Source organism: Sarcophilus harrisii, chromosome 5, assembly GCF_902635505.1.
Source record: "Sarcophilus harrisii chromosome 5, mSarHar1.11, whole genome shotgun sequence".
NCBI lineage: Eukaryota > Metazoa > Chordata > Mammalia > Dasyuromorphia > Dasyuridae > Sarcophilus > Sarcophilus harrisii.
In genome coordinates this window covers 9,235,887-9,261,928 of record NC_045430.1, presented here as the reverse complement: position 1 = coordinate 9,261,928, position 26,042 = coordinate 9,235,887, and the positions used below count along the sequence as shown (strand labels likewise).

The 26,042-nt window shown below is 43.7% G+C and overlaps 1 protein-coding gene across 6 annotated transcripts in view; it reads left to right on the top strand.

Annotated features, from left to right (window-relative positions):
• The window catches only part of PACSIN2 (protein kinase C and casein kinase substrate in neurons 2), a 144,094-nt gene that overhangs the window by 86,157 nt on the left and 31,895 nt on the right, over positions 1 to 26,042 (top strand). For 5 of the 6 annotated variants that reach the window (XM_031938023.1, XM_031938024.1, XM_031938022.1 and 2 more), the window contains one exon: positions 16,228 to 16,355. In XM_031938023.1, coding sequence (XP_031793883.1) covers positions 16,296 to 16,355 — 60 coding nt within the window. In that variant the 5' untranslated portion in view covers positions 16,228 to 16,295. Of the gene's footprint in view, positions 1 to 11,065; positions 11,143 to 16,227; positions 16,356 to 26,042 lie in introns of those variants that run through there. The other variant, XM_031938020.1, reaches the window with a different exon arrangement.

Genomic DNA, 26,042 nt, shown 5'->3' with positions numbered 1-26,042 from the left:
AGCAGAAGCTCAGCTGAGAAGCTGCTGCAAGGGACTGTCATTGGAGGTTTGAAGGATGAAAAAGTTGGGAACAACTAGTGTAGGTGAGGTAGTGAGTTGATTCATGTGGTGTAGATATTGCCTTGCTGTAGACAGGGTCCACTACAATCAGTGCTGTGGATAAAGGGGCAGAGAGATTACTGAGTTCAACTGGTTCACTGAGGAGTCAAGATCGGGAAAGGAGAAGATATAGCCAGGATGGGGAAGTTTTCCTGGGAAAGAATCGATGGCTTGGAAGGATAAGGGCTCACCGAGTTTATAAAAGGATGATCTCATAAAAGGCTGGAGTTCATAAATATGGAAGTATACGGAAAGAAAGCTCTCAGCTTTGTTTGATACTCTCCTCCTCCACCATTCCAGGTAGTAATTTACCCAACTGTACAGTGTCTGTAATTTCATTAACTTTGATTGTGATCTAAAGATTCATTCAGTTTTCTTCAGCTTACTCTGAAATTATTTAATTTTGTAATCCACATTTGAAATTTGATGAGCAATTTTTACAGTTGCTTAAATATTTTTATTGCCCCACAAGTTATCTGTATTTTTTTTTCAAAACCTAATTGTATATGGAGAACTTTCAAGGTTCATTTATTTAAATTGTAAATTCAATTCTTTAACCTTTTGTTTGGCATCCTTTCCAGCTTGTTGTAATTAGAGACAACATTTGTATCTTCAAATATTTCACAAGTAACTTTCTGAGCAACAGAAGATGATGGGTGACCCTATTAGGACCCTTCACGTTCACTTGCTTTTAATATTGTGCTAGAGTAAGAAGCCCACCATTTGGTGAGCCTGGGAGTGTAGAATAGGGCAAACAAGTGATCCAATCCTGGACCCTAGGACTCTGTTTCCCAAATCAGTAGATACTGTGCTCTGCCATAGTTTCTGTCTCATTCCTACTGACGGCTATGTTCCTGTCATTTATTTTCTTTATTCATTTTGAATTACATGTTCAGTTCTTTAGGAAAAGATTGACTCACTTGTTATTCTAGAAAGTAGCTCTCCATGGCTCTCATTAAAAGAGCTGCCCAGACTTTCTCTCAACTTTATTAGCTTTGTGCTATCCCTACATTTTAAAATGTTGATTAAAACTCATATATTTAAATGGAAAAGGTTGTTCCTCCTCTCTTCTATACCCCTTTAAAAAATATGAGCAAAAGAGGACTGATTATACCTGGAAAGTAATGTGGATTGGTGGTGGTGGGAGAATATTTATTGGAAAGTGAATACACAAAAACAAAACATCTCTCTCTCTCTCTTTTTTTTTCCCCAAAAGAAAGGTATATACCTTTTATAAACGTAGTCTCTTAGATCCTGTTTTCTGCATTTGTAACTTCAGATTCACAAGCTGTGTGACCTTTTGCTCTCAGGGCCTATAGTCAAGGTTATTGAGTATATGGTTCTCATTTTCTACCCAGAATACCCCATGGCTCAGAAATACTGCTTATTAGGCCAGATTTGAACCCAGACTTTTACCCTCCTGATCCAGAACTCTTGGAGAATGTTCCCCAAAAGGTCATTTGCAGGCTTTTCAAGAAGAGGTCTCCATGGCAACACAGAAAAATAGAGCACTTACCCCAGCCTTTTCCCATCATCTGAAATTGTTCACGTCATCCCCTAATTGGTTAATAATCCATAATGGTTTGAAATTTCCCTACCTTTGACTATAGCCTCGCATTTTCAAGAGGAAGTTTCCATAGCAACCATTAGTCTTGTGGGCAGGGAATAGGCTTCTGATTTATGTTAGGACAGCACCCCTAATTCATGTCAGCTCCAGCGGGGTTTGGGGACACTTGCTGTGTGAGACAGTCTTGTGGGTGAGTCAGCCCAGAGTGCACCGTCTGTGGAGAGTATGATTCAGAACAGCCGGTGGGAGGGCACATCCTCTCCATGAGAAAGCTCCCAGGGTGCCAGGTGTTTTTAGGTACAGATTTCCTCTCCTCCTGTGATCTTTTTAAAAATCATTTTTTATCTTTTTTCCCCCTGAATTTTACAAACACCAATTTCTGCCAACAGAACAGAAAGAGAATTGTTATGAACAGAGCAGCTTACGGTTCTAAGATTCTCATCTGTTTTTTATAAAGCATATAATAAACACACCATTTCCATTTCACATAGGCTCTACCTTGCCTGTCTCAACAACCTTCTGTTCTCTCCTTGTCTTTTAATGCTCCTTTTTTGGGGGAGGGTTGATATCGATACCACTTCCCTCTCCCATTTATTTATTTATTTCCCTTCCTATTAAAAAAAGAAAAACCTTTCCATTGAGAGAGAGGGCAGGTCGAATGAAAGCAGAGCACCCACCTCCCATCTGACCTCTCTGGGCCAGAGACACATGAATCATGGGAGTCTTGAAGTTAACTGTAGGTATTGTTCTCATTTCTCAGCAGGACATTATAAACTTCTCTGACAAGACATCAGGTTTCTCTGACCCCCTCTTTCACTGCTTCTTACATTCAGCTGCTCATTCAGCTTTTCCCCCCTCCTTTATTTTCCAGTTATTTATTACAGCATAAAGTACCATTCCTGATATTTCTTGTACAAAGGAGACTTTTTCCTTGTCTTGGATCTTTCTGGAAGTAGGAAGCTTGGGCCTGTTGAGTGCCCTTCAGAAGATGTAATTCCAGAGTGGCCACACCATTCACAGCCCCGCCAGTGATGCATTAGTGCTCTTGTTTTCCCCTACGTCTCCAGCCGTCGTCACTTTCCTTTTCTGTCACCTCTTCCTCTTCTGGATGTAAGACCTTAGAGCTGTTCTGATTGGCTCTATTAGTGTTTGGCGTTTCCCATTATTATATGGCTTTGAAAACTTGGGTCCTTCCCTTGAGAATGCTTTCTCATATGGGGAATCATTCTGCTTCTTAAATATTTGAATCGTTTGCAGAGCAGCTTGACCTTTGCAGAGCAGCTTGCTGCAAAGTTTTTCCCTCTTAGCTGTTTGACTTGATTTTTTCCTGCATTGATTTTTGTTTGTATAGATGCTTTTTACTCCTCTCCCGTGTTTGGTCAAGATTTTTTCCCTCCTCCATAGCTGTGAAATGGATCTATTACTGTTGGTTCTCTCTTTGGCTTGTCTGATAATAGTTTGCCGGTTGGTCTCCTCCCTTCAGCCCCTCCTGCCCTCGGCTCTCAAAAATTACCTGAAAGCATAGGCCTGACCATGCCGTCATTTCCCCACCCTACCAGTAAGCTCCAGGGCCACCAAGATCAGATATACAATCCTAGCTGGCTTCTAACTCCCTTTAGGACCGGGCCCCTCCCTACCTCTCCAGTTTAGGCCTCCCATTGTCCTCTGTGATCCAAGGGCACAGACCTCTCTACTGTCCCTCACACACACTACTGGGCTGAGCCAGGCATTTTTGCTGGCCCTCTACCATGTCTGAAGTTCTCTTCCTTCTGACAAGACCCTGCTAAAATCTCACTTTCTTGAAGAATCTTTTCTTGTCCTCCCTTAGTGACAGCACCTTCCCTATGAGATTATCTCCTGTTTATCTCCTCCTGTTTGTAAATTTGTTGTGGTTCAGCCATTTTTCAGTCATCTCTTACCGTGACCCCATCTGGGATTCTCTTGATAAAGATCTAGAAGTGGTTTGCCACTCCCTTCTCTACCTCATTTTCTAGGCCAGGAAACTGAGACTGGCAGGGCTAAGTGACTTGCCCAGGCTCACACAGCTAGGAAGTATCTGAAGCTGAATTTGAACTCTTTGTTTTCCTGACTCCAGACCCAGTGCTCTACCCAGTGTACCACCAGTGCCCTGTTGTACGTAATTGTTTGCATATCGCATCTCTCATCAACATGGTGAGATTCTTGAAGCTCTTAGTATCTGGCACAGATACAGGTCATTTAGGGCTCTAGACTTGCTTTTTTCTTAGTGCTCTGCAGCCCTAATGTTACAGCAAGGTCATGCCAGGGCTCATTTGGTCTGAGGAATGCCTGCTTCTTTCCCTGCTCTCCGATTGGTTCCCATCTGGGAGATAAGAGCAATCACCTGCTTATCGGTATCCTTGCATCATAAACTGCTCTGTGCCTCGAGACCTTTGTTAGACATTTAGGAAACCTGATTCCAGGGAAAGGTCACTGCTTGCTTTGTACTTTGTTGGTCAGTGGTCACATAGGCCATCTTTTCCTACTCATCCTTAGAGAGTCCCAAGAATGCCTACGGTGACCAGTCCCCCTCCTTCTGTGCTTCCCTGACCCTCTTGGAGCAAAACCACCAGTGACTCCTAATCCTGGGTGTATATGTGGCTTTTAACAGTGTTGACTTTGACCTCCCCTTTAATTGGATTATTCTTTCGGTCTTTAGTTTCTAGGACACTGGTGCCCTCTGGTGCTTCTTGTGCTTGGGTCATTATGTCAGTTCTGCTTCCTCTTCCCCTGGGCAGCCTTCATCCTTGGTCCTCTTCTGTTCTCTGGGTTCCCTGGTCATTTCTTCTCTCAGCTCCGGTTGCACTTTCCTAACCACCTGCTGCCCATCTCCATGGGGGTCTCCACATCTTCCTCAAACTCCATAGAAGGCAACCAAAGGCCCGCCTTGTTCTCAGCAGTCTTCCCTTCCTTCATTTCTGTGAGCATCCCTGGCTCTTTGCCTTCCATCCAAGTAGGAAACCATGGGGTCGGCTTTCCCCATCTTTTACCTACTATATCCATTGCCAAGTGCTCTCACCTTTCTTCCATGGGCCTCCTGCCTCTCTTTTTCTTTCTTTGTCCAGGTCTTCCTTCCCCTGTAGGCCCTCGTTTAGTCCCATGTCATCTGTGACAGTCATTTCCCAACCGCTTTTCGTGCTTTCGTCTCTTGTTCCCCCAACCTGCCCCCTGTTGGGCAGTTCTAAGGAGGCCATTCCTGTTACAGAACAAATCTTTCAATTTTGTCCATGATAAAATAAAGAGTGGGGCTTCTGCGATTTTCTATCTCTGGAGAAAGTCTCCACTTTTTAAGCCTTCCTCTGTTCATGAAGTCTTCCTTCTGGCCAGGCTATGATAACTGGGGTCCCCTAGGCTTGACCTGCCCTTTCCTATCTTAGTACACTTGGAGATGATGGCCTTTGGGTCAAGAACGGGCTTCCTCTTCATCTCTGTCAGAATCGTCCCTGTCTTTTAAGCCCCTGCTGAAGCACCATGTACTTATTGTACGAAGTTTTTCCTTATTCTCCCCCTACACCTCCCTGCTTGATGCTCTTGCCTCATGTCTTGCTACAATCCTTTGGATTTCTCCTTGTCCCAAATCAAATTAAACCTTGCATCCTATTCTTTGCTTCTCTCCTTGTTAGATTGTGAGCTCCCTGGCATCAAGATTTAGATGGTGTTTTATTTTTGTGTACCCCTAGTCCCCCAGCATCTAGGATAAGACTTATATGTCATAAAATCTCACTCAGCAAATATTAGCTGGCTTGTCTTGGTGAATAGATTTGATCTGTAAGAGGTCTTGGGGTCTCGGGACTCTACAAATCATCATTCAGCATTCCCTGTCAGAAATGGTGTTGTTTCTAAAAGGAAATCCCACTATCTTCAGGTGGTCCCTGGTTTTCCTTCTCTTCCAGCTTAAGTCAGTGTCCCGAAGTCCTTGCATGTACCACCTGTCTAATCATCTGGGTCAATGAAAGAGAATTCAAGGAAGGCCTCTTGTGAAGGGCTGATGACGTCAAGATTACAATTCCTTTCTTGGCTTCTAGCTTACATAGAGACCACCTGAGGGGTAGAGAAGAGCTCTGCCTAAAGAACAATAAAGGATGTTTCACTGAATATTTGGATAAGGAGTGATTTTTAATTCAGGAAGTCAGTGCAAGGATTTCAGTTTTGATTTGATGATGTCACATCGTTCAGAGTGGAGGGAGCTTCAAAGCCTTGAGTCAGACAATAGGACAATAGCACACAGAAAGTTTTTCAAACTCCACCTTGGCCATCCAGATGCCCATTGAATTCATTTATTTATTTTTAAGGTTGTTTTTTTTTCTGGTTATACATGTACGTTCAAATTTTTTTTTAAATAAAACATTTCCTTATGAATCATATTGGGAGAGAACAGTCATAACAAAAGAGAAAAGAGAACTGCTATAAGAGAAAAAAAAACAGAAGAAAAAGAAAAAAAAAGGACACATAGTGAGTATTGATTTCCATTCAGTCTCCATATTCTCTAGATGCAGATGTCTATTGGGATTGCCTTGGATCACTGAACCACCGAGAAGAACCAAGTCTGCCATAGTTGATCATCTCACAATCCTGCTGTTACTGTGTATGATATATTCCCGGTTCTGCTTGTTTTGCTCAGCATCAGTTCATGTCAGTCTTTTCAGGCCTTTCGAAAATCAGCCAGTTGGTCATTTTTTTATAGAACAATAACAATCCCTTACTTTCATATACCATCACTTATTCAGCATTGCCCCGTTGACGCCCACTGTATTTCCCTGCTGAAGCTCTTGCCTTCCTGTAATTGGACTGTGCTGACCCAGCAGCTTCCCCACAGGCAGGAAGCCTGACTGCTCAGTGCACCATGGCAAGGACTTGGATTGAGGTGTGGGGAGAGACTGTGCTGTGAAATGAGAGGAATCCAGTTGGGATCCACTTCTCTGCCCCTTCTTTGTTGGGACTGGGCTGAACTGCTTGTCCTGTCTGACCCTTTTCCTTGGCCTATAGCGTGAGCAAGTTGGTGCTTTCCCTTTGAGCCTGAGAGCCTCATCCTGGCACTGAGGAGGGGCACTATGGGTCTCTAAACCACTTGGACCTTTGGGTTTATTCCTTCTGACTCCTCTGAGCTGAGAGAGCTTCCTTTTCTAGTGAAGAACAGAGGAGGTGAGGAGTGAGGGCAGGGGGGAGACAGGGCTGGCTTCTGGTCTTAGCTGTATTATTAAATCACTATATGGCCTTACACTAGTCATTTGTCCTTGTTTATAACCTCAGGGCCTTGGATGAGATAATCTAAGATCATTTTTAGCCCCAGCATCTTATGATCCCCTAAGATATTTATCCCTTGTATCTCACAAGATCAAGTGTGCTATGACATAGGGGTTAGTCACCCTTTGATCCAAGACAAATACCTGCCTTCACAGAACTACTCTTAACTGCTCATCATGGAGAAGAACCATCCCTTCATGTTCTCTTTGGTAATCCCCTTTGGCCCAGAGCCCAAGCACTGTGAACGTGTTTGCTTGGGTAGAAGGACTAAGCTGGAGATTTCCTTTGTTTCCAGGCCCTGCTGACAAGATTTCTATCACTAACTTATCTCTATCTTGAAAGTACAATGAAGGACGATCTCATCTTCAGGAGGGATGTTATTGTGGTAAATCTATCCCATCTTTAAAACAGAGAGAATTGAAGAATTGGGAGGAACCCCCAGACCCATCTGGATCGCCTGTGTCTGAGGATAAATGGTTACCCAGCCTCTGTGTGAAGGCCATTAGCAGTAAGACTCTCTTTCTTCCCTATAGTCTTGTTTATAGGCCATGGCAATGGTAGACAAGTTTTCCTTTACTCTATAGTGAAAAGGGTAGCACCTCCCAACAGAGGTGTAGGAGGTTGAGCAGGCTGTAGGTTGACAGGGATTTGGGGGCACAGCCGAGAGAGGATTGGCAACCGAAAAACAAATTTAAATAAAATAAAAATCCTATCCAGGAAGGAAACAAAGTTTTTTCCTTTCTCAATCTAGTTCATTCCACATCATTGCAGATGTAACCAATCACTTGGGCTTCTGTCTCTGATGCCAAGTAAAAGAGCAAAGTTTCTCCCTGTTGCTTACTGTGGAGCCAGGCTAAGAATAGCACGGTCATCTGCACTAGACGCTGGTTTATGAAAGTGACTGAAGATCAGGATAGCTTTGGGAATCACCACATCACTCTGCAGAGCCAGAGCAAGCTTGCAACTAAAACCCCCATGTGGAAGCACTACCTCATGGGCCACGCCCACTCTTTGGATGTTTGCCTATTTGCCTAATCATTCTGATTTCTTTTTCTTCATTTCCAGCTGTTAGAATATCTTTTGTTGTCCTTTGTTTTAGCTGTGGCGATTATAACTTTGAACTGGATAGTGATAGTTCTGTATCTCTCTACCTGTCATCCATCCATCCATCCATCCATCTCTATCTACTTACCTTCCTCTATCTCTGACTTTAAAAGCCTTTAAAGATTACTTTCTATTTCTCATGACTTTGTGTCATTTGAAAATTCGGTAAACATGTCATTTATGGTTTCAAAATCATTGATAAAAATGTCACACAGCATAGAACTAAGGACCAGTCGTTGGGTAGGTCCACTGGAGATATCGCCACCTTGACGTTGGTCCATTAATCACTCCTTTGCGGCACTGGCTGAGTGACAGTTGACATCTCCTCTCGCCAAGTCTGGTGCCTTTGCCAGGAATCTAGTAGCCATTCAGCTGTCACCTCCTCCTGTCAATCAGTTGCGTGTGTGTATATGTGTGTGCCATGTGTGGTCGCCAAGCAAATCCCCAGAGACACAGCTTTGATCCTGTCACTTCTCAGTGAAATGTTTTCCACTGCTTCCTCCTTGTGCACAGTGTAAAGGCCCCGAATGTCATTGCAGGACCTCTAGTACTCTGGTTTCAGCCTTCCTTGGCTCATTGCTCCTCGAGTTTTCCATTTCAGCTCAATTGGACGGACTCTTTCCTATATCAAAAGTCTTGCTGGGTACCTTACTTCCTCTATGCCTTTGCTGAAACAATGCTTTCTGCCAGGCCATAATCTCTTCTGCCAAGGCCTCATTAAGAGTCTGGCTCATTCTTAAAGTCTCCCTTATCCTTCCTCACTATGAGAGAACGTGATTTCCTCCTCTTCCTCTGGGTTTTCATGGCATTCTGTGCCTCTCTGGTGATACTTTGAGCCCTCGAAATAATCTAGTTTTTGAATCTGATTCAGACCTGAATTTTTCTTGTCACTTCAGCTGGTGTTCTAGAATGGGTCCAATACTTTGCTTGTACTGTTACTATTTATTCAGATCTCCTCATACCAGGCCCCACGAGAGGCCCTGGGGATTAAAAGATGTAAAAATGGCAGATGCTATTTGCATCAAATAACCTTCAGACAAAGGTGGGGAAGGTGACATGTACATAGATAAATAGAATGGAAAGTAGAATGGGCCAGTGGGGTGGAGGGGGAGGTTGGGGTGGGAAGAAGTTATATTCCCTTGGGAGGATGATCAGAGAAGTCTTCACAGAAGAAACAGTACGAGTTACAAGAGGTGCCAATGTGGAAGACAAAATAGATGTCTGGTGAGGGACAGCCCGCTTTTGTAAGTACATGGAGATGGAAGAGGGCAGGCTGGACTCAGAGAGCACAATAATCTCAGTAATTTGGTGCAGTGTAGAAGACATGCATGAGAGTCGTGGGAAACCTGGGCTTGGAAATAGCTGGGCTACAGAGGGCCTGCAGGGTGTATCAAGGGACCAGAGAGCCTCTGCCATTTTTGGAGCAGATACGTGGCGTGGTTGGAGCTGTCCATGTCATAAATGTTTAATAATAACTGAGTTATTCTTGAAGTTCACAAATCGGGTCTGGGTGAAACCATTATTGAGAAGAGACTATTTATGCTTCTTGTGCCAAGGAAAAGAACTTTCCAGCTTTGAACTTTTTATCATTCAACTTTTATGAGGAATCAGAGAGAGACGCCAGTGATGGGGCCAGTCTTTTGGAATGGAGGATGTTGTTCTTGGCAAAGGCTTCCACGTCGGTCTCAGGTTCTTGAGATAGAGTCCTTGGCTCCAAAAAAGACTCTTCAGGGTACTCCCCTTCTATAGGCAACAGGAGACTGCTGTTTGCTGCGTGGCACATCCAGTTAAGCTGCTATAGCCCAGAGAAGGCTTTCTGAATCTCAGTTTTTAGAGATGTCTACTTCTTCATCAGAAAACTTGACGTGATGTTTCATTTTCTATTCCAAAGAAGTATTATAAAGTGAATCAGAGAAATGTTGGTTATACTTTGAGATCTTACTCCCAATTATATAAAGTAAAGGGGGTTGTGGAGGGAACTGTCATTTGTAACACTTCATTACAATTAGGTTATTTTAAGCCTAAGAGCAATAGTATGGGCCACTCTTCCCCTCTGATTCTTCTCCCCTCATGGGCCTTCCTCATCTCAGGTTTGGATTATTGCAGTAGCCTCCTGATGGCTCTGCCAGCTCCCCTTACCAGCCCATCTTCTCTGTTGCCAAAGCGATCTTCCCAAAACCCAGTCTGACCTCGTCACCCTTCTCACCTCTCTTCAATAAATGCCAGTTGCTCCCTGTCACTCCCAGTGAGCAAATATAAAATCCTCTGTTTGGCTCAAAGTTGGCCCCCCCCCCTGCTCTACAATCCAGTGACAACAGCCTTTGGGCTGTTCCTTGTGCAAAACCCTCCATCTCTAGCCTCTATGCATTTTCTCTCCATGTCCCCCTTGCCTGGATGGCTCTCCATCTGGCACTCCTGGCTTTTCCCAAATCTCACTTTCTACAAGAGGCTTTTCCAAATCCTTAATTCTGGTGCTCTCCTCCTGGGTGGTCACCTCTAATCTATCCTATTTAGATTTTAACTGAACATAATAGTTTTCAATTTGTTTCCTCCATTAAACTATGAACTTCTGGAGATGTCTTTTTGCCTTTCTTTTGATCCTCAGCTTTTAGCATAATGTGCCAAGAACTCAGTAAGTGCTTAATAAATGCTCCTTAGCTTGACCAAGCAAGGTCCATGTGATCTGCCCTCTTCTGTGGTTTTTGGACATTTATTTTAAACAAAAATTTCTGGGTCTAACCAGTTATTTCAGCTATTGTTAAGGGCCACAGATAGTGGGGGACCCCGGGCGAAGTATAAGATCCTCCAGCCCTGGAAGGAACCCTACTGATGTATCTGGTTTGGCTCTTTATCCCTGCCCCCCCCCCCCCAAAGGGCGCCTCGGCCTTCCTGAGAAGTCAGGAGGTGTGACCACCTGTGCTTACTTGAAGCAGAATTATGCTAAAGTAGGAAACACCTGTCCCTAATAAGTTGGTGCATGCTCAGTACTCCATGGTTATAGGGTATATAAGGTGGAAGGCTGCTTTGATTAAACAGACTTCTGCTTGAAGATCTTCCTGATGTTGTTCCTCACCTGATATTGGGGCTCAGCCTGGTCCTGACGGCTTCCCGTGAGTAGAATAAGATTTTTGGGGTTCAGTCCTCCCAAGTCCTCCTCTAACAAGCTATCAGGAACATGGTTACCCCTTTAGGCTGAGGTTTGGCCTTCTGCTGTGTTTAAATTTATAGCTCTTTCTAATTCTTCCAACCTTTGTGATTAAGGCAGGACTCTGGGTACTGGAAGGGATTGGATTACTAAGCCGCAAGATATGTTAGCTGTTAGTTTTTACCTCTTTATTAAGCCTGTTTGTTTCTTTCAACTTTTTCTTGTTTCTAAGACTATCCTCCATTCTGTTCTCCTTCTGTCTAATAGCTGTTTGGATAGTTAGAAAAAGTAACTGATGGGCTGATGGAATAAGCATTTAGTATTAAGCACCTACTATATGCCAGGCACTGTATTTTACAAATAATATCTCAGCTGATCCTGGAAGCACTCCTGGGAGGGAAGTGTTATTTATTATCTCATTTTATATTTGACATAATATATACTTATAGTATAGTACAGGATTACACAGCTGGTAAGTGTCTGAGGTCAAATTTGACTCAGGCCCAGTGCTCTCTCTACTGTAGCACTCCCTAGTATTATGCTTACACTCTATATGCCACTCACCACTACCAGCCACCCCCTCAAAAGCTTTTTTTCTCCATGTTGACTGTCCCATTGCCATTAGCCTGCCCTCTTGTGGCATGTAGTCTTGGCCTTTCATAGCTTAAGCTTGAAGCTTTACTTTATTCCTTTTTTCCTCAAGCTTTTTGATGTCCTTCCTAATATTCAGCATCCAGAATTCAAATCTAGTTCTCTGGATTTAAAGAAGACTGCTAGAACTAGAATCCAATCAAATCTCTTCCCCTTTACTACCTGTGGCTCTTTCAACAAATCATTTCATTTCTCTGGGCCTCGGTTGCTTCATCAGTAAAATGAGGAGATGGATTAAATGACCTCAGAGGTTTGTTCCAGCTCAGATCTGTGTAGCTATGAGCAGGGCAGAAGTGGGACTGTTTCCTTAATAAATCTGTCCCCTTGTGTTCAGATAACATTAGCTTATCACTACTGACTCATTGAACTTGCTATCCCATAAAATCCACAGAACTCTTGCTGAGTCTTTCCTATCTTGTATTTGAAATTGAGTTTTTGAACCCAAGTATGACTTTATATTTGTCCCTAATAAATGTCATCTTGTATGTATGTATGTGTGTGTGTATATATATATGTGTATGTGTGTGTGTATATATATATGTGTGTGTGTGTGTATATATATATGTGTGTGTGTATATATATATATATGTGTGTGTGTGTATATATATATATATATATATATAATATTCTAAATATAAATCGTGTATATATTGTATATATAAATGTGTTTTAACTAGTGTGGTAACAAGTATACATGTAGACAATGTAAGGTAACAATAATAGAAAGTAAGCATGTAAAGAGGAATAAATATAGAGGTTATTTGCAAACGGCTTCATAAATTAACTGAGGTCACATATGGAAACTACCAAAGTAAGAGACACCAGGTAGGCCCCGGTGTAATGACTCCCTCAGTCTGCCAATCATCTCCAGACATAACCAGTAAAACCAACAAAATGTTATATAAATTAAGCAAGTGGCACTGATTGAGATGATGTTAGTTAAGGAACTAAACTTAAGGTAAATAAGACTCTGTCCCCTCCCATTAGAACCCTATAAAATGAGACCCTAAAACCCTGCCCTTCTGCCCAGGTCCCACCTCTGATTTCATCAGTGATTCTCAGTGTTGTTCTCTCTTCCTTTTTCCCCTACTGTCTGCCTCCATCCACCATCCTAGAACAGCCCTGTCTGCCTCTGGACTTTGTGATTAATTAAAGAGTGATTGATGCATCCCTCCGTACTTGCTGTCAGCATGATCTTTCCCAGAGAGTATATTCAAAGAACCGGGCACATTTGCCTCAAGCCAACAGGAGCTCCATGGCAGTCCCCCTCCATTAGCTCACGGGCTTTGGGCACCAGGGCTGAGACTAGTTGCTTGCAGCCACACCTACTGTGGGTGAGCTTAGTGCCTCGAAGTCATTGGTGGTAAGCAAGGGCGGACAAGGGCAACTTTGTGCCCTCCCCAAGGAGAAACCCCCCTTGTCATTGGCTATAATGGAACATGATGTTTTGTCCGTGTTCCTGACCTGCCACCCGGTGTGTTTTGTTCCCAGTTTGATGTCATCTATAAATCTGATAAGTATGTTGTTCAGAGGGTCAGAGCGAGGGCTAGAAGCAACCTCGGGGGTCATCTAGACCCATTGCTATGTTTTACATCTGAGGAAACTGAGCCTCCCAGAGATCTGTGACTTGCATAGTTTGCCTGGGTCATAATCATCAGAAATGGCATTTATGCTTTTACTCCAGTCACTGTTCAGAATATCAAAAATAGGACAGGGTCACTGCTTGATGCTCTACTCATGAACCCGTAGGTTGATACGAAGCCATTCACTGCTCCTTTGGGGATCTGACTATGGATCCACTTTCACATCCACCCAGTTATACCATTGGTCGGGCTCTCTCCCCGTATTTTCCACAGAATTGACACGAGATACCGCTGGCTCAATAACATGGTAGAAATAGGAGTTCTCAGGTGATTCTCTTCATAGTTGGCTGTTATTAAACATTTCTTTTATGTTTCTGCTTGGATCTGGTGACAGGCCATTGGATTGAACTTTGGGAGTGGCGCTGACCAATATATAAGACTTGCCTAGCAAAAAGCAGCTGAGATACTTTCTGTGTAAATGCCATTGAGCAAACCATGCTGCTCTGTTTGGCTTTGTTGGACCTCTAGCTAATATTCCCCATACTTCCTTTTGTCTTTACCACTTTTGTAATCTGATCTTTTGTGAAATATTCTCGTTAAGAGCAGTTGCCATTAGGAAGCATTATATTTATTGTAACCATGCAACTGTAGCTATTTATACCTTCTGTGAATGTAGAAATAGCTCGGCTTTAAAAAGCCCATTGGCCCCATTCTTCTCAACTCCACCACAGCCTGTGAGGGAAGGCCCAGGCCCTCTCTCCTTCTCTCCCCACGCTGCCTCTCGTCCTGGGTCATCTCTCTCATCAGCAAACCCTGATTCAGTGAGACTCTCTTGTCTCCTTCCTCTTTTCTCTCATCTCTTTGCAGATGATGCTCGGTCCTACGTACCCGGCCCTCAGCGCCCCATCTTTGGCTTCCTATTGTACATTTCCACCTGGATGTCCTTTGGGCAGCTTGAACTCATGGTGTCTAAAACGGGACTCGTTGGCTTCCCCTTGAAGCCCATCCCTCCTCCTCACTGTCTGAAGTACTGAAGACATTACCGTTCCTGCACTGCCCCGATTTTCCCCCAGCTCTTCACTGTCACTATTACCCTAGTAACTAGTCAGTTCCACCTCCTTCCCGTCTCTTCTCTCCCTCCCTTTCTCTCTACTCATGTACCACAACCATCCTCGGCTAGGAACCTCTCTCCTGGCCTGTGACAATAGCCTCTTCTCTGACATGTAGCTGCCAAATTGACATTCCCTTTTGTCTAACAAGGTCACTCTCCTCCTCAAGAACCTTCAGAAGCTTCCAGTGGCTTCTGTTGTGAAATAAGAACTCCTCTGGCACTTGTGGGCTTTCCCCTGTTCCTGGAATGAACTTCCAGTATATGTCCTGTATTTGATGAGCTGTGAGTATGTCATGTTCTCCCAGTGGAATAGAAATTTCCTGAGGGCAGACAGAGAAAGCTTCTCTTTTGTATTTCTGTCTTCATGCAATTAAGAAATGCTTGTGATGGATTAATCATAGAGTAGTCTTTATATTACTAAGTGGTGTCATTCAGTCAGTAAGCGTTCCTTAAGCCAAGCACTTAGTAGTGGAGCAGACGCTGCACAGGGGACTATCCGGGAGCTAGAGAAGGCAGGTCTGTTTCCCGCTCCCTGGGAGCTTGAGGTGAACAAATAGAGAAGTACAAAGATGGATACCGAGGAAGCAAAAGGTCACGTCAAAGGGAAGGCCATTGGTGGCTGAGGAATTGAGATGGAAGCTTTTCAATTTGAAATCTGCTTGGAAGGTGGAGGTGAGGAGACAGAACCTTGCAAGCCACAGGGCAGGAAATGGTGTCCAGTGTAGGGCCATCCTTCCAAAATATTGCAAATGCATCCCCACAGGTCACCCTTTCAGGGCCTGATCTTATGGTCTTAAGAGTGCCAGTTAAATGCTGCAGCCCCCCTGGACCAGAGCCCCTCCATCAGGGCCTGGAGCTTCCCCAGGTGATCCGGACACCCAACTGGCAAAGCTTCATGGCCTTGGTGGACCTCATCTACGTGCGCTTTATGAAAAAACATTTCCTTAACCTCTTTATATTCAAAAGTGCTTCACTGGTTTTAAAATCTGAATCAATGAGTTTTTCATCACTTCACTACCCAGTTGTTCCTTGACATCTTTTTTTCCTGCATCAATCTTGCTTGTGGAGAAAAATGGAGCCTCATGTAGGAGGAGTAGTCATTGATCCCCTTGTTAGCCAGGGCTTCCCCAGTCCAGATACTGCTTTACCTTCTGGTCCCATGCAGCCTGAAAGTAGAGAGCCCCTCAAAAGCAGAGTTGCAGCCACAGATGGGATCTTGGAAATCTCCCTCTGCACTCAACGACAGGCAAGGAGAAAGGAGCCACAAGTTCTGAAAGGCTGTTCATCTCTTTTCCTGGGAGCCCCACGTGAACCTGTCTCTGAGCAGAATTTTTCCTTCCCTGAGGCAATTGGAGTTGTGACTTGACCAGTGTCACACAGTCTGAGCAGAATTTGAAGAGTTCGTCCATTCTCTGTGAATTAGGTTTGAGTACCATAGCTCTTCAGAAAGTCCTTGGTGTTTCCCAGGAAAATATTGGAACAGTAAAATTTACTTTATTGCTGATAGGGCAAATATGGTATTTATTACTTTTTTGTCTTCTCTCCTCTCCCCTCCCTGCAAGGGAATAAGCTCCAGTTGAATCTAGAAGAAGCCTAGGCTGGGAAATGGGAATTCTATGTGAAGTGGGGTTTAAAAACAAATATATATATATATATATATATATACAAACAAACTCACTTTTTTTTTTTTCTTTTACTTTTTTAGAATTGAACACCTAGTACCTGTGATTCCAAACCTCAGCCTTTGGGACTTCTTCCTTGGCTTTTGAAGAAATGTCTGTCACGTATGATGATTCTGTTGGCGTAGAAGTTTCCAGTGATAGCTTCTGGGAGGTGAGACTCGTCTTGTTCACTCCGATATGGCTTAGATTTCCCCTGGGTTCCTTTCCTTACAGGTGGTTGGTCGAGTGAGTGTCTGTCTCTTGAGTAGACTCAGAATCCTACCAATAGAGACCAGTCATGGATTCTGTCCCAATTCTGGGTGCATTATTGTTCACAAAGGTGACATTTTTGATTTCTGGAGACCCACAGTAACTGCATCATAAAAGGGACTGATCAGTACTGTGTAGGAAGAGAATGGAGGTAAATGGGAAAGCTGGGTAGTCTTTGTAGGTGAAACCTTGTGTGGTGAAAGCTTGCTGGAAGCTGGCGTCTGCCTGAGCTTGATGCTTGCTCGCTACGCCCATGGGCAGCCATTGAACAAAAGACTTTGTTCACACCAACCTGGTAAAGTCGGTAGTGTGGTTACATGTTATGGAGTTGTACAGAAGAGGAAACGGGCCCTCCTTCTCCCTGTTTTGGTCACCTTTGGCAGATGGCCTTTTCTAGGATCTTATCAATCCATGATGGTACCATCTTGGGCCCACTTTCTTGGGGTCATCCCATGAGTGCCAAAGCAATAATGTCCAGGTTGGGCAAGGCTCTTGGGGTGCTCCTGCTGCCTCAGAGCGGCCTGACTGACTAGCCCTTAGCAATCAGAGGCAGTGCTGATTCACTCCTGGACTGGGGCAGGCTGTTTGCTTTTTCAACATGGAAGGTGATTTCACTCAATTTTACCTTATGAGAAGCTTGGACTATAAAGCAAGTATTTCACTTAAGTGAAACAAAAAAAAATTTTTTTAAAACAATAATAATAATTTTATTTTTTTTTGTAATCTTTCCCCCACCCTCCTCCGGACATCAAGTAATCCAATATATGTTAAACATGATAAAAATATATATTATTGTCATGTACAATGATCTCCTGATTCTGCTCATTTCACATAGCATCAATTCATGTCAGTCTCTCCAGTCCTCTCTGAAATCATCCTGCTGGTTGTTTTTTACAAAACAATAATATTCCATAACATTCATGTACCACAACTTATTCAGCCATTCTCCCACTGATGGGCATCCACTCAGTTTCCAGTTTCTTGGCACTACAAAAAGGGCCGCCACACACATTTTTAGTGCAGCAATATCTTAAGCTTATTTTAGTCCCTCAGACCCCCTAATCAGCCTGTTCTAAAGGAATCTTTATTGAACTGTGGTTGGATTATCTCAGTTTTGAGCCTGTGATTTTGAGAAGCGCCAAACCCTGGAGGCTTATGGATTCTAGGGCAAAGGAGGGTTAAGGGAAAAGGGCTTTGAACTTGGCCTGGAACTGTCAGCTCACGCCGGTATTCATCCCCAGGCCTTCTGACTGCCCTCCACTGCTCAGTCTGCCTCGAGCAGAGAAGACAGCAGGGAGTGGGGGGTGGGATTGAAGCTGTCCCTGGAAGGTGGAAGGATAAGGGAGGGAGGATACTTCCTCAGCATCTGGGAGAGCAAACAAAAGTCAGGTGGTAGAAAGGTGCCTGGTGTGTGAAGGAGTGGGGTGCATGAGAGAGTGACCTGAGAGCAGAGCCTCTGGGGTGGCAGGAAATGAGATGGGTTGTTTCACATGGTTGGTGTGAGCCTGAGCCTGTCTGACCCGGGAGCTAGGAGTGTCATCAGCTTCCTGTCTGCTTATCATCCTGTCATAGTATCATGTGGTTTGGTTGGGATGTATGTGTGTACACATGTGTGTACATCAAGAGACCTCGAGAGCCGGTGTGTGTGACAAGCTTGTTTCTTGCCAGGAGTTCTTGGCTGGAGGCTATTTAGACCTCAGCATTTAGTGACCGCACCCCTTCCTCCTTACTGGGGCCTCCTTACTGGGGAGACGGCGATTGACTGGCACGTTATTTGTGGTATCTGGTCACTTGATTAGAGTTGACTCTCCTAGGGTCTCTGAATAAGTGTACAGGGTCAAAGAATGACTAATGCACCCATTTCACAGATCTCCCCCTGGATAAAGGCCACAAGAAACTTTCTTTGGCTAGAAGGCCAACTAAATGATTGAATGATGTGTGTGTGTGTGTGTGTGAACCCCATCCATTGCTCTACATGGTATCAGCAAGGTATCTGGCTTGTTACTCTCCCACCTGTGGCCATCCCTTTGCATGTTAGACTATGGATGGTTGATATAGTGCTGCCCAGTGAAATATAGCAGGGTCCATAGCATTGGGAGATCAGTTGGCCATCAGGAAGCCACACAGGTTTTTAATGTTTGCCTTCTCGTTGATGAGGGGCCTGTGCTTATTTAAGGAGGGTAGTTGTTTTTAGTGAGTTCTGAGAGATGCTGCTTCCCAGATTCAGCTCTAGCTGAATAGAACAGCTGGTTCTCAGAATTGTCCTGGACGCTGCCTCATGGAAGCCTGTTATCGAATGCGTCAGGGGTCTGGCCTGGAAAGGAGCATTAACTGGGTACTTTTCTCTTGGTATTGATTGTCCAGTGACCACATCCATTATCGTACACCCCCTATAATAGTGAAGATGGAATTTCTGGATCAAATTCTGCATCCCAAAGCCCTGTTTTAGTTTTTCCTTTAATAACCTAAGATATTTCTGCATTTACAAAAGGAAGAAAGTGATTGGTTTTCCGCCTTGCTGCCAAGGTCCAAGTAGAGGGGACACATTTTCTTTCTCAATTTAATTGTAATCCTGTTGTAGTCAGACCCATCCCTGATGACCACATATAGTGATACATTCTCCCACCTTTATTTTTGAAGATCTCTCATTTCATTTATTTCCTCAGAAATTTCCTGTGGTGGACTTTGTGCCCTTAGCCAGGTGCTGGAGGACAAAGGCCATGATGGATCTCTCCTGGCCTTCAAAAAGCCCATATTCTCCGGGACAGGGGGATGATGACATGTACATAGATGTACACAGAAAAACAAAAAGAGAATGAAGAAATGGTTCTTCATAAAGGTAGCATTTGAGTTCTCAAACGTGACGATTAAAAGAGAACATTTCTGGCATAGTTATAGAAATGGGAAATGCAATGTTGAGGATTGGAAACAGTGGGGTACCTTATTCTGCCCGAGTGGATTACGTGAGGGAGAATTTCCTGAGCTACCAACCTGGAAACAGATGTGGCAGCAGAGGGGGGGAAGCGTTAAATGCTTCACAGACAAGGCAGTCGGGAGCTCCTTGAGCCAAAGAAACTACGTGGTCCGGCCTGTGCTTGAGGATTATTCATCAGGCAGCTGTGTGGATGCTAGATTGAGAGGGGAGTGAGAAGACGCAGGAAACCAAATCGGAGCCTTTTGTAGCTGTCCAGATGTGAAGGAACATCGGTCTGGTCTAGAGTAGGAATGGAGCGGAGGAAGTGGTCGAGATTGGAATTGGGGGATGAATGTGCAGGATATTGTAGAGGCAGAGTTTCTTTTTCTAATAAACAAGTATTGATGTTCTTTCCTTCTATCATCCTTCACTCCTTCATTGGGGAAAAAAGGGAATTGTAACATATAGGCCTAGTTCAGCAAAGCAGATGGCCACTCTGGGCCCACTTTGCTCATGTCCAAATAGACACCTTTCAAGAGGAGGACAGGGAGGGCCTCTTGAATCCTGGCTGGTCATTGCATTGATTAGAATCCCTGAGGCTTTCAGAATTGTCTTTACAATCTTATATTCCGATTGTTTTCTGGTTCAACTCATTTCCTTTTATATCATTTCTTATGGTTCAGTGGTCTTCCATTATGTTCACGTACCATCATTTGTTCAGCTAGTCTTCAGTTGATGGGCACCCTCCCCCCTTCCAGTTACTAGTTCTTTGTTCCTATAAAAATATCTGTTGTAAATATTTATGTGCATATGGGTACATCTGTTGCTTCTTTCTTAGATCATTTGGGGATGGAGGCAGATAGTGGAATCACCGAGTCAGAGGATGGCTGCCATTTAGGTACCATTTAATAGCTTGCAGCCATGGATCCAAATAGCTGGACCAAGTCACAACACATCAGTAGAGAGCTAATGTGTCTTGTTTTTCTTTAACCTTCCACATTTGTCATTTTCCTTATTTGAATCAATTTTGCCAGTCTGATGGGGCTGAGGTGCTATCTAAGAGATGCTTTAATTTGCATTTCTTTAGTTATTTATGAATTGGAGCATGTTTCCACATGGCTCTTGAGAGCTTGGGTTGCTTCCTTTGAAAACTGATAAGTCAAGGTAGCAGAGTAACGGGAAGGACACAAGCTCCCTGTCAAAACTCCTCCAGAGGACAACTCTCCTCCTTTCCTCGGGATCCTTTGACTTATTCAGAAGAAAGCTCTATAGCTGAGAGATGGGAGTGGAGCAGCAGGCCTGGAGGCTACTGCTTGGGACCATTATCAGCCAATGCTTAGCCAAGTCTATGGAGCTTTCCCAAGCACCTCCTTGGGGAGGATATTGGGCTCCCATCAGTGAAGGCTCCAAGCAGAGCCACACCTCAGGATTGTGATTGGAGAGATTCTTGTTGAATGGTTGAAAAGATAGTCTTTTTTTTTTTTTTTTCCATTTTAATTTCTTTTCTTTTCTTTTTTTTTTTTTTTTAAGATATATGTAGCGATTTTGTTTTCTTTCCAGGTTTTTTTTCCTTTTTGAGCCAATTTTTGTTATGTAGCAAGATAACTGTATAAATATGTATACATATATTGGACTTAATATATATTTTAACATATTTAACATGTATGGGACTACCCACCACCTAGAGGAAGGAGTGGGAGGAAGGAAAGGATAATTTGGAACAGAAGGTTTTACAAGGGTTAATGCTGAAAAATTACCCATGCATATATCTTGTAAATAAAAAAGCTTTAATTATATATATAATTGTTGAGATAAATATATAGATAGATATAGATATATAGATATATATCTCAACAATTATATATATAAATATATATACACACACATATATATGCAATGATAGGTTTTCTCTCTCTCTCTCTCTCTCTCTATATATATATATATATATATATATATAAATGTTGAAAACTATCATTGTGTGTGTGTATATATATATATATATATACACAATGATAGTTTTTAACATTCACCATTGCAAAACTTTGTGTTCCAAATTTTTCCCTCCCCCCACTTCCTCCTCTAGACTGCAAGTGATGCAATATGTTAAACGTGCAATTTCTCTTTATATTTATCTCCACATTTATCATGCTGTACAAGGAAAATCAGATCAAAAAAAAAAAAACAGAGAGGAAAAAATCAAGCAAATAACAATAAAAAAAAAAAAAAAAAGGTGAAAATACTTTGTTATGATACACACTCAGTCTCCACAGTGCTCTCCATCACAAGACCATTGGATCTGGCCTCACTCATCTCATTGTTGAAGAGGGCCATGTCCATCAGAATTGATCATCGTATAATCTTGTTTTTGCCATGTATAATGATCTCCTGGTCCTGCTTATCTCACTCACCATCAGTTCATGTAAGTCTCTCCAACCCTCCCTAAAATAATCCTGCTGGTCGTTTCTACAGAACAATAATATTCCATAGTATTCATATACCATAATTTACTCAGCCATTCCCTAACTGATGGGCATCCATTCAATTTCCAGTTTCTTGCCACCACAAAAAATGCTGCTACAAACATTTTTGCACATGTGGGTCCTTTTTCATATTCTCTGTGGGATACAGGCCCAATAGAGACACTGCTGGGTCAAAGGATATGCACAGTTTGATTGCCCATTGGCATAGTTACAGATTGCTCCCCAGAATGGCTGGATCCGTTCAAAACTCCACCAACATTATATCAGTGTCCCAGTTCTCCCACATCCCCTCCCATATTCGTCATTATCTTTTCCTGTCATCTTAGCCAATCTGAGAGGTGTGTAGTGGTACCTCAGAGTTGTCTTAATTTGCATAGAGAGGATAATCATGAATGTCTCACCAAACTCTGGGAAAGGAAATGAAAGAGAGAGAGAAGTAATTCTCTAATAACCTAGCTTATAAAAGTTCGAGAGAAGAGACTTGCAGCAGAGAGACCATATTTAGATTTTATTCCGGGGGGGAGGGGGGTTATAAGATGAAGGGAGGCTCTCAGGCTCTTCTCAGAAGCTCTTTGATAGAAATGGGGGAGATATTACAGAGTTTGGGGGGGGTTGTTTTATTTAACTGGTTGATTTAGCTGGCATATCTGTTAGAAGGCAACATTTCCCAGTATCATTGTAATGAAAGGCCCTTGGTTTCTGGGTCTGGTACGCTTGTAATCCCAGCATCCTTGGAGTGTGTCTTGCTACTATATGATTCTTTTGAGAAGACTGGTGTTTGAGTCAGAGCTTGGTTTTGACTACAGCCAACTTGGGTTCTGTGTGTGACTCAGTCTTTCCCTGCAAAGTATTCACTAGATGACCTTTTGTTAAAAGTGGGACAGGCAGATCTAGGGGAGGAGGTGGAGGGAAGGAGGTGAAAGGTTGGAAAAGAAGTTTTGGCACAGGTCAATGTTGAAAAATTACCCGTGCATATGTTCTGTCAATAAAAAGCTATAATAAAAAAAATAAATAAAAAAAAAAGTGGGGCAGGCAGGCTGCTGTGTGTTGTGTTTGTGATGCCAGGACTCGGGGGTGCTGAGGGAGACGTCCCTTGATGGTCTCCCTTCTGCACCGGGGAGATGCCTCGGCCCAATCTGGGGGCGATGCCCAAGGACCACCCTCCCAAGATCTAGATGGCTGGACACCAGATATTAACGTTTTTGACCTTAGTAATATTTTTGTATTTTGAATGGTAAAGATATCCATTCTCCAAAGCCTGAGCTTTGTTTGGTCCTTGCTAGATGAAGCCCTAGCACCTCTTGGTCCTGACCTAAGAGCGGATCTGGATTCAAGGTAGGAAAGAACAGGCCAGCTTGCCCGAAGGGGAAAGGGCTGCTGTTGGAGGGGGAAAGCTCCATCTGCACAATCTTAGTTTATCACTTCTGTGGCCAACAGCCTGAACCCCATTCCCCCCCTTTAGAGATAGGGAATGACTGGCTGTAGTTACAGAGCGAGTCAGCAGACATGTCCGGCCTTAATTGGCCTCTGCCAGGCCAGTGAGTCTTGTTAACCAGCCAAACCCAATCCCGAAGCTGGATTCTTTATCATGGCAATATGAGAAGTGCTGCTGATGTGGTGGAGGGCATTAAGCTGAGAGCAGCCCATTGGTTCTCTCCCTCCCCCCCACCCCCCAGATCTCTCAAAATGTCTAATATGATAGTGTTGGGGTTTAAAATGAGACCCTCAAAAGTGGCAGGACCATTGCTGTGGACTCTCACATCTGTTTTCAGATTCTTTCAATGATCAGATATTTTTGCTAATTTAAAAAAAAAAAACTTTCTTCTTCTAAAATATTCTTTGTTACATATGATTTTTTCTGGAAGTAGGGTGAGAGAAGGGATGCAGGGAAACTTGGCCATAGAAAAATGTAAAATGGCAATAAAAATATCCTTAAAGGAGCTGCTAGGTGATGCAGTAGGGAGGGCTACTTGTCCAGAAGTCAGGAGGACCCGAGTTCAAATTCAAATCCAGCCTCGGTCTCTTGACACTAGGTATGTGGCCATAGGTGAGTAACTTAACCCTGCTTGCATCCTCCCCTCAAATAAAATTCTTAGCAATAGGAGTAGTAATAATGGAATAATAATAAAATGTAAATGAATGTAAGAATTCTGTATCCCAGAACCCACAAGAAGAGAGAATAGGAAGAAAGGGGAAGTAATCAAGTGTTAAGTGCTGTTGATGAATTTACTATAGGGAGGTATCCGAATGCAGAGGGGTACGGAGGCTAATAATTAAGAAATAACCATTGAATGGGGGGCCTTTGTGGAGAGGAGATTGAGGAAAGAGAAGTCATATCACTAGCAGCCGATGGGGGAGGACTTGCCTTAGCTGGTGTCCTTGGCAAGTGAGACGGACATAATCTCTGGCGATCCAGCTGGACTTGGTGGTCCCAAAAGAGTTTTTACAAGTCTGATAATTTTAGAAAACCGTTTGTGAGGTCGTTTCCATGGCTATTGACTGTACTCCAAACATACCTTCCTGACCAGTTTTTGGGTTACTCGGCTCTGTCCAACAACAAAGGGATAGTTACAATAAATATCGAGATGACTAAAAAGAACCACTTTCGTGAATGTTGCTGGCTCAGAGTCCCCGAGGCTTTTAGACAAAAAGGAATCTTTCTGAGAAGAGGCGTCCCACCTTCTTGGAATCAGTAGCGGGGCGGGATGAGGGGGTTGGGGGAGGGCAAGAATAGACAAGAGTCAGCAAAGCATGTGGTGGGCCGTAAATCTAAGAAGATGAGAGGCCATGATCCAGTGGTTAGACAGCAGTCTTAGTTGTTTGAATTCAAATCAATCATTGTTGAAAACAGGCCTTGTTTGAGACCTGCAATTTTGTGGTCAGTCCAGTTGGGCCGCCCCTGGGTCCCGGGGGGAGAATGCTGCCTCTTCTGCCTGTTCCAGGGGCCTTTCTGATCGACACGGCAGCTTCTCCTTGGGCTTGGCTGTGTCCTCTCTCAGGCTCTTGGCGTGGAAGAGCTCTTTCCATTTCCTGGTACCGCTCTACAGTCTGCCCCTCGAAGACAAGCCATCGGATCATGAATCTTCAGTGGAAGGTGACCTTAGTGGAGACCATCTCATCTGATCTCCTTTTAACAGCTGAGGCAACTGCAGGGAACAAGGGATTTTTTCTCCCGCAGGCCTTCACACACACCATATAAGCCCCCAAAGTGGCATTGGAAGCCGGGCCATGGGCCCCTTCCATGACATGCCTAGTCCCGTGTTTTTTGTGACGAGATGAGCTGCCCACAAAGGATTTGGAAACAGTTCTGTATGGGGAGAGCTTGGGGCAGGAAGGGGCTTGCTTTTCCCAGATATGGTTGCAAGTCGGCCTCTTGCTTCTTACTAAGATCCATGACAGGGGGGGGGAGCAAGGAGACAGCAAATCTTTGAAAATGGTCTTGTGGGAAGTTTGTCCCTTCGAACCATTTTATTTTGTCATTTTCTTACTCCTACATCTGGAAGTTAGACCCAGTAAAAAGAATTATAGTGTTCATTGGCAGTTATAACCACAAATTAAATGAAAGTGCTTTATTCTGTGTTTATTAAAAACACCCCCAAACTCTTTCCCTTTTCTCTGACAAACATGATGGGGCTGGCTTGAGAGAAAGAGATCCGTGTCTGAATCCCGGTTTGGTAACTTCCGTCTGAAGTGGGTAGTCTGAGGCAGAATCACTTGGGGCCTGGGTTTTCTCTAAAATGGGGCTTGGGGAGGAGTTGATTTCTAAGGTCTCTGGGAGCCCCATGGCCATTGACTTAAGCAAGCACGGCAGATCAGAGTGCCAGTCACTTTGGGATAGCTGGGCCTCTGCCCCCAGTAGAGAACGTCTCCCAAGTGACTGAGCCTTTGCTCTCTTGTGCTGCAGCTTAGAGTCATTGAGATGGGGACTGCGCGGAGCCTTAGAAATCAGCCAGTTCACTTCCCTCACTACCTGTGAGGGGCCTGAGGCCTGAAAGGTGGCTCCATGTGACTTGCCTAGTCTTAGATGGAATCTGTGATTGAACTAAAATCCCAGTTTGCTCCTCCCGACTGGGGCCTCTTCCCACTGGTTATTTCAGTGCTGGCTTTGAATAGAATGTGCACGAGGCACTTGCGTCCCGGAGAAGAGAAAACCAGTTGGGCGGGATTGTTTTATACCGCGTGAAGGTGCCCTTGC